We start from the raw sequence: 9,828 nt of genomic DNA, 5'->3' as shown, positions 1-9,828 counted from the left end.
TAGCGACGGAAGTATGGTTCTGAGCAACCCAAAAATGTTGATTTTTAACGGGAAAAAATAGTTTAAAAAAAAAAACTTGCAAAGAACAATTTTACAACCCTAAAAAATGTTGTAATGAAAAAAGAATTTGTAACCAAAAAAAACAAAACGATTTGCAATTTTTTTTAAATGACAACGAACCAAAGAAATTATTTGTAACCCCAAAAAAAAGATTTGTAACCCAAAAAATTTGATTTTTAACAAAAAAATTTTTTAACCAAAAATATTTTTTAACTTAAAAAATTTGTTGCAACCAAAACATTTTTTTAACAAAAAAAAATTGTAACCCCAAAAATTTTAACTAAAAAAAAAAGATTTTCAATCAAAAACAGATTTTACCCATAACATGAATTACAACCCAGAAAAAGATTTTCATCAAAAAAAGATTTGTAACCAAAAAAAAAGATTTGTAACCCAAAAAATGTGATTTTTAACAAAAAAAAAATTGTAACCAAAAATATTTTTTAACTTAAAAAATTTGTTGCAACCAAAACATTTTTTTTAACAAAAAAAATTGTAACCAAAAATATTTTTTAACTTAAAAAATTTGTTGCAACCAAAACATTTTTTTAACAAAAAAAAAATTGTAACCCAAAATATTTTAACTAAAAAAAAAAAAGATTTTCAATCAAAAACAGATTTTACCCATAACATGAATTACAACCCAGAAAAAGATTTTCATCAAAAAAAGATTTGTAACCAAAAAAAAGATTTGTAACCCAAAAAATGTGATTTTTAACAAAAAAAAAATTGTAACCAAAAATATTTTTTAACTTAAAAAATTTGTTGCAACCAAAACATTTTTTTTAACAAAAAAAATTGTAACCAAAAATATTTTTTAACTTAAAAAATTTGTTGCAACCAAAACATTTTTTTAACAAAAAAAAAATTGTAACCCAAAATATTTTAACTAAAAAAAAAAAAGATTTTCAATCAAAAACAGATTTTACCCATAACATGAATTACAACCCAGAAAAATATTTTCATCAAAAAAAATATTCAATTAAAAAAACTCCTCTGCACCCAAAAATTTATTTCCATCAAAAAAAGATTTGTAACCAAAAAAAAGGATTTGTAACCCAAAAAATTTGATTTTTAACAAAAAAAATTGTAACCAAAAATATTTTTAACTTAAAAAAATTTGTTGCAACCAAAACATTTTTTTTAACAAAAAAAATTGTAACCAAAAATATTTTTTAACTTAAAAAATTTGTTGTAACCAAAACATTTTTTTAACAAAAAAAAAATTGTAACCCAAAATATTTTAACTAAAAAAAAAAAACGATTTTCAATCAAAAACAGATTTTACCCATAACATGAATTACAACCCAGAAAAAGATTTTCATCAAAAAAAATATTCAATCAAAAAAACTCCTCTGCACCCAAAAAATTATTTCCATCAAAAAAAGATTTGTAACCAAAAAAAAAGATTTGTAACCCAAAAAATTTGATTTTTAACAAAAAAAAATTGTAACCAAAAATATTTTTTAACTTAAAAAATTTGTTGCAACCAAAACATTTTTTTAACAAAAAAAATTGTAACCAAAAATATTTTTTAACTTAAAAAATTTGTTGCAACCAAAACATTTTTTTAACAAAAAAAAAATTGTAACCAAAAAAAATAGATTTTCAATCAAAAACAGATTTTACCCATAACATGAATTACAACCCAGAAAAAGATTTTCATCAAAAAAAATATTCAATCAAAAAAACTCCTCTGCACCCAAAAAATTATTTCCATCAAAAAAAAGATTTGTAACCAAAAAAAATGATTTGTAACCCAAAAAATTTGATTTTTAACAAAAAAAAATTGTAACCAAAAATATTTTTTAACTTAAAAAATTTGTTGCAACCAAAACATTTTTTTTAACAAAAAAAATTGTAACCAAAAATATTTTTTAACTTAAAAAATGTGTTGCAACCAAAACATTTTTTTAACAAAAAAAAAAATTGTAACCCAAAATATTTTAACTAAAAAAAAAAGATTTTCAATCAAAAACAGATTTTACCCATAACATGAATTACAACCCAGAAAAATATTTTCATCAAAAAAAATATTCAATTAAAAAAACTCCTCTGCACCCAAAAAATTATTTCCATCAAAAAAAGATTTGTAACCAAAAAAAAGGATTTGTAACCCAAACAATTTGATTTTTAACAAAAAAAATTGTAACCAAAAATATTTTTAACTTAAAAAATTTGTTGCAACCAAAACATTTTTTTAACAAAAAAAAAAATTGTAACCCAAAATATTTTAACTAAAAAAAAAAGATTTTCAATCAATAACAGATTTTACCCATAACATGAATTACAACCCAGAAAAAGATTTTCATCAAAAAAACTCCTCTGCAACCAAAAAATTGTTTCCATCAAAAAATGGTTAGCAACCCAAAAAAAATTAATTTCTGACCAAAACAACAATTTGCAAAACACTAAAATGATTTGCAACCAAGAAAAAAAGATTTGCAACCAAAAAATAATAATTTTTAACACCCCCATAACAATTTGCAACCAAAATGTTTTAATTTTAACCCAAGAAAATGTTTTCAAACAAAAAAAGATTTTAACCATAAAAATGATTACAACCCAAAAAAAAATGGTTTTAATTAAAAAACAACTGCAACCAAAAAACTATTTATATCCAAAAAATAATTTGCAACAAAAAAAAAAAATATTTCCAAACAAAACAATTTGCAAAAAACAAAAACGATTTGCTACCACAAAAATGATTTGCCACCCAAAAATTATTTTTGACAAAAAAAAACAATTTCTAACCAAAAATATTTATCACTAAAAAAACGGTTTTCAACCAAAAAATTATTTTTAACCAAAACATTTTTTTACCAAAAATATTTTACCTAACAAATCGATTTGCAACCAAAAAAATATTTTTAAGAAAAAAAAATTGCAACCAAAAAGATTTAACTAAAAAAAAAAAAATCGATTTTCATCCCAAAAAAATTTTGCAACCTAAAAAAGATGTGCAAAAAAATAAATTAAAAAAACAAACAAAAAGGATTTGCTACCAAAAAAATCTTATAAAACAGCCCGATCTGCAACCCAAAAATTATTTTTAACAAAAAAAAATATTTGATAACAAAAATATTTCACTAAAAAACGATTTGCAACCAAAGAAAAATTATTTCTAACAAAAAAAATGTAACCAAAAAGATTTTAACTAAAAAAAAAAAAAATCGATTTTTAAACAAAATATACTTAACAATAAAAATGATTACAACCCAGAAAAAAGATTTTCTGCAAAAATTCCAATAAAAAAACAACTGCAATCAAAAAGATTTCCATCCAAAAAATGATTTGCAGCCAAAAAAATCTTACAAAACATCCTGATTTGCAACCCAAAAATAATTTTTAACAAAAAAACAACAATTTGTAACCGAAACATTATTTTTACTAAAAAAACGATTTGCAACCAAAATAATATTTTAACAAAAATAACCAAAAACTACAAACATGTTTTCTAACCAAAAATGTTTTTAAGAAAACAAAACAAATAGTAACCAAAAAGATTTTAACTACAAACATGTTTTGTAACCAAAAATGTTTTTAAGAAAAAAAAACAAATAGTAACCAAAAAGATTTTAACTAAAAAAACGATTTTGAAACCAAAAAATGATTTTTAACCCCCCAAAAAAGTGACCAGAAAGATTTTAGCCAAAAAATTAGATATTCAACCAAAAACAGATTTTACCCATGAAATGACTTACAAGCCAAAAAATATCAATTTAAAAACCCCCTCTGCAACCAAAAAAGTATTAGCAACCCAAAACAAAACCTCCATTTCCGACCAAAACAACAATTTGCAAAAAACTAAAATAATTTGCAACCAAGAAAAACTATTTGCAACACAAAATCTTGTAAAACACCCCAATTTGCAACGGGAAAAAAGTTTTTTTTACCCCACCCAAAAAACGATTTGCAACCAAAAAATTAATTTGTAACCAAAAATATTTTAACTAAAAAAAATCCATTTTTAAACAAACAATAGTTTTTAACCATAAAAATGATTACAACCCAGAAAAAAGATTTTCTGCAAAAACTCCAATAAAGAAACAACTGCAACCAAAAAGATTTCCATCCAAAAAATGATTTGCTGCCAAAAAAATCTTATAAAACATCCTGATTTGCAACCCAAAAATAATTTTTAACAAAAAAAACAATTTGTAACCGAAACATTATTTTTACTAAAAAAACGATTTGCAACCAAAATAATATTTTAACAAAAATAACAATTTGTAACCAAAAACTACAAACATTTTTGTAACCAAAAATGTTTTTAAGAAAAAAAACAAAAACTAAAAAAAACAATTTTGAAACCAAAAAATGATTTTTAACCCCCCCAAAAAAGTGACCAGAAAGATTTTAGCCAAAAAATTAGATTTTCAACCAAAAACAGATTTTACCCATGAAATGACTTACAAGCCAAAAAATATTTTTATAAAAAAATCAATTTAAAAACCCCCTCTGCAACCAAAAAATTATTAGCAACCCAAAACAAAACCTCCATTTCCGACCAAAAAACTAAAATAATTTGCAACCAAAAAAAACTATTTGCAACACAAAATCTTGTAAAACACCCCGATTTGCAAAGGAAAAAAAAGTTTTTTTTAACCCCCCCCAAAAAACGATTTGCAACCAAAAAATTAATTTGTAACCAAAAATATTTTTAACCCCCCGAAAAAAACGATTTGCAAGGAAAAACTGATTTTAACCGTTAAAAAGATTTACAAGCAAAAAAAAAGGTTTGCCGGAACAAAAAAAACTATTTTACTATAAAAGTTTTTTGCAATGACACAAAAGATTTGCAAAATAACTGAAATTTCAACCCAAAAAAAAACAAATTGCACAAATAAAAGGGGTTGAGTTGTGGACATAAGCAGGTTGAGTAGTGGATATAATAAGCAGGTTGAGTTGTGGACATAAGCAGGTTCCAGCAGGGACTGGAGGTCTAGTGCTAAAAGTAGATTAGTTCTGATGGGACTCAGGTGCAAACTCTGCAAATCCAAAGAGAAACAGAATGAACTCCTTGACAAAACTCCTTTTCCTTCCTACTAAGATGCGTTTGTCCAAGCAACAGCAGTCATGCTCCTAGTTCTGTGGACCAGGTCTAGCACTTGCCCCTCTTGTAGGACCTGGTCTAGCACTTGCCCCTCTTGTCGCGCTGCTGGAACTTCCTGAGGCGACGCCCCCACAGGTCCTTCCAGGGGATGAGCAGGCTGCTCTTGTCCGCCACCACGCCGCTCTGCCCGGGGGAGTGCTGGTCGGAGCCCATGAGCAAGTACTTCCTGCCGGGCTTGGTCTTAGGACACTTGCAGGCCAGGTCCTTGGCGCGCACCCACAGCAGCTGGTCCCCGCGGCGGATGCGCTGCTCGCCTTGTTTGTAGACGGAGATGACGTTGATGGTGAACTTCCACCAGTCGCCCGCCTTGTCGCCCTTCAGCACGTGGACCTGCACCGCTGGGAGGAACACACAAGGAAGGACGTCAAATATTTGAAATTAACTTTTTCTTTTACTTTGACGTTCACACTGAGAAACTTTGCTATTTTTTTTTTGCAAATATTAGCTCATTTGGAATTTGATGCCTGCAACATGTTTCAAAAAAAGCTGGCACAAGTGGCAAAAAAGAGTGAGAAAGTTGAGACTTATTTTGGAACATCCCACAGGTGAACAGGCTAATTGGGAACAGGTGGGTGCCATGATTAGATGATAGAAGCATTTAAGTCCCATCTTAAAACTCATTTGTATACTCTAGCCTTTAAATAGCCCCCCCTGTTAGACCAGTTGATCTGCCGTTTCTTTTCTTTTCTCCTCTGCTCCCCTTTTCCTTGAGGGGGGGTGGGGGGGGCACAGGTCCGGTGGCCATGGATGAAGTGCTGGCTGTCCAGAGTCGGGACCCGGGGTGGACCGCTCGCCTGTGCATCGGCTGGGAACATCTCTGCGCTGCTGACCCGTCTCCGCTCAGGATGGTGTCCTGCTGGCCCCACTATGGACTGGACTCTTACTATTATGTTAGATCCACTATGGACTGGACTCTTACTATTATGTTAGATCCACTATGGACTGGACTCTTACTATTATGTTAGATCCACTATGGACTGGACTCTTACTATTATGTTAGATCCACTATGGACTGGACTCTTACTATTATGTTAGATCCACTATGGACTGGACTCTCACTATTATGTTAGATCCACTATGGACTGGACTCTTACTATTATGTTAGATCCACTATGGACTGGACTCTTACTATTATGTTAGATCCACTATGGACTGGACTCTTACTATTATGTTAGATCCACTATGGACTGGACTCTTACTATTATGTTGGATCCACTATGGACTGGATTCTTACTATTATGTTAGATCCACTATGGACTGGACTCTTACTATTATGTTAGATCCACTATGGACTGGACTCTTACTATTATGTTAGATCCACTATGGACTGGACTCTCACACTATCATGTTAGATCCACTATGGACTGGACTCTTACTATTATGTTAGATCCACAATGGACTGGACTCTTACTATTATGTTAGATCCACTATGGACTGGACTCTTACTATTATGTTAGATCCACTATGGACTGGACTCTCACACTATTATGTTAGATCCACTATGGACTGGACTCTTACTATTATGTTAGATCCACTATGGACTGGACTCTCACACTATTATGTTAGATCCACTATGGACTGGACTCTCACTATTATGTTAGATCCACTATGGACTGGACTCTTACTATTATGTTAGATCCACTATGGACTGGACTCTCACACTATTATGTTAGATCCACTATGGACTGGACTCTTACTATTATGTTAGATCCACTATGGACTGGACTCTTACTATTATGTTAGATCCACTATGGACTGGACTCTCACACTATTATGTTAGATCCACTATGGACTGGACTCTTACTATTATGTTAGATCCACTATGGACTGGACTCTTACTATTATGTTAGATCCACTATGGACTAGACTCTTACTATTATGTTAGATCCACTATGGACTGGACTCTCACACTATTATGTTAGATCCACTATGGACTGGACTCTCACACTATTATGTTAGATCCACTATGGACTGGACTCTTACTATTATGTTAGATCCACTATGGACTGGACTCTCACTATTATGTTAGATCCACTATGGACTGGACTCTTACTATTATGTTAGATCCACTATGGACTGGACTCTTACTATTATGTTAGATCCACTATGGACTGGACTCTCACACTATTATGTTAGATCCACTATGGACTGGACTCTCACACTATTATGTTAGATCCACTATGGACTGGACTCTTACTATTATGTTAGATCCACTATGGACTGGACTCTCACAATATTATGTTAGATCCACTATGGACTGGACTCTTACTATTATGTTGGATCCACTATGGACTGGACTCTCACAATATTATGTCAGACCCACTATGGACTGGACTCTCACAATATTATGTTAGATCCACTATGGACTGGACTCTTACTATTATGTTAGATCCACTATGGACTGGACTCTTACTATTATGTTAGATCCACTATGGACTGGACTCTTACTATTATGTTAGATCCACTATGGACTGGACTCTCACAATATTATGTTAGATCCACTATGGACTGGACTCTCACACTATTATGTTAGATCCACTATGGACCGGACTCTTACTATTATGTTAGATCCACTATGGACTGGACTCTCACAATATTATGTTAGATCCACTATGGACTGGACTCTCACAATATTATGTTAGATCCACTATGGACTGGACTCTCACAATATTATGTTAGATCCACTATGGACTGGACTCTTACTATTATGTTAGATCCACTATGGACTGGACTCTTACTATTATGTTAGATCCACTATGGACTGGACTCTTACTATTATGTTAGATCCACTATGGACTGGACTCTCACAATATTATGTTAGATCCACTATGGACTGGACTCTTACTATTATGTTGGATCCACTATGGACTGGACTCTCACAATATTATGTCAGACCCACTATGGACTGGACTCTTACTATTATGTTGGATCCACTATGTACTGGACTCTCACAATATTATGTTAGATCCACTATGGACTGGACTCTTACTATTATGTTAGATCCACTATGGACTGGACTCTTACTATTATGTTAGATCCACTATGGACTGGACTCTCACAATATTATGTTAGATCCACTATGGACTGGACTCTCACACTATTATGTTAGATCCACTATGGACCGGACTCTTACTATTATGTTAGATCCACTATGGACTGGACTCTCACAATATTATGTTAGATCCACTATGGACTGGACTCTCACAATATTATGTTAGATCCACTATGGACTGGACTCTTACTATTATGTTAGATCCACTATGGACTGGACTCTTACTATTATGTTAGATCCACTATGGACTGGACTCTTACTATTATGTTAGATCCACTACGGACTGGACTCTTACTATTATGTTAGATCCACTATGGACTGGACTCTTACTATTATGTTGGATCCACTATGGACTGGACTCTTACTATTATGTTAGATCCACTATGGACTGGACTCTTACTATTATGTTAGATCCACTATGGACTGGACTCTTACTATTATGTTAGATCCACTATGGACTGGACTCTTACTATTATGTTAGATCCACTATGGACTGGACTCTTACTATTATGTTAGATCCACTATGGACTGGACTCTTACTATTATGTTAGATCCACTATGGACTGGACTCTTACTATTATGTTAGATCCACTACGGACTGGACTCTTACTATTATGTTAGATCCACTATGGACTGGACTCTTACTATTATGTTGGATCCACTATGGACTGGACTCTTACTATTATGTTAGATCCACTATGGACTGGACTCTTACTATTATGTTGGATCCACTATGGACTGGACTCTTACTATTATGTTAGATCCACTATGGACTGGACTCTTACTATTATGTTAGATCCACTATGGACTGGACTCTTACTATTATGTTAGATCCACTATGGACTGGACTCTTACTATTATGTTAGATCCACTATGGACTGGACTCTTACTATTATGTTAGATCCACTATGGACTGGACTCTTACTATTATGTTAGATCCACTATGGACTGGACTCTTACTATTATGTTAGATCCACTACGGACTGGACTCTTACTATTATGTTAGATCCACTATGGACTGGACTCTTACTATTATGTTGGATCCACTATGGACTGGACTCTTACTATTATGTTAGATCCACTATGGACTGGACTCTTACTATTATGTTAGATCCACTATGGACTGGACTCTTACTATTATGTTAGATCCACTATGGACTGGACTCTTACTATTATGTTGGATCCACTATGGACTGGACTCTTACTATTATGTTGGATCCACTATGGACTGGACTCTCACAATATTATGCTCCGTAATATCATCAAAAGGTTCAGAGAATCTGGAGAAATCTCTGCACGTAGGCAGTAAGGCCAAAAACCAACATTGAATGCTCGTGACCTATGATCCCTTGGCGGTACTGCATCAAAAAGCGACATCAGTGTGTAAAGGATATCACCACATGGCTTAGGAACACTTCAGGAAACCACTGTCAGTGAGTACAGTTCATCACTACATTTGCAAGGGAAACTTAAAACTCTACTATGCAAAGCCAAATAAATTTATCAACAACACCCAGAAACGCCATCGGCTTTCGCTGGGCCCGAGCTTATCTAAGATGGACTGATGCAAAGTGGAAAAGTGTTCTGTGGTCTGACGAGT

The 9,828-nt window shown here is 32.2% G+C and overlaps 1 protein-coding gene across 1 annotated transcript in view; it reads right to left on the bottom strand.

Annotated features, from left to right (window-relative positions):
• Positions 1–4,577: 4,577 nt before the first annotated feature.
• ntn1b (netrin 1b) overlaps positions 4,578–9,828 on the bottom strand; it is a 206,059-nt gene continuing 200,808 nt past the window's right edge. Inside the window, exon 7 of the mRNA XM_061973861.2 lies at positions 4,578–5,514. Coding sequence (XP_061829845.2) covers positions 5,195–5,514 — 320 coding nt within the window. The 3' untranslated portion in view covers positions 4,578–5,194. The remainder of the gene's footprint in view (positions 5,515–9,828) is intronic.

This window comes from Nerophis lumbriciformis, linkage group LG22 (assembly GCF_033978685.3).
Source record: "Nerophis lumbriciformis linkage group LG22, RoL_Nlum_v2.1, whole genome shotgun sequence".
Lineage (NCBI taxonomy): Eukaryota > Metazoa > Chordata > Actinopteri > Syngnathiformes > Syngnathidae > Nerophis > Nerophis lumbriciformis.
This window is presented reverse-complemented; position numbering and strand designations above follow the sequence as displayed.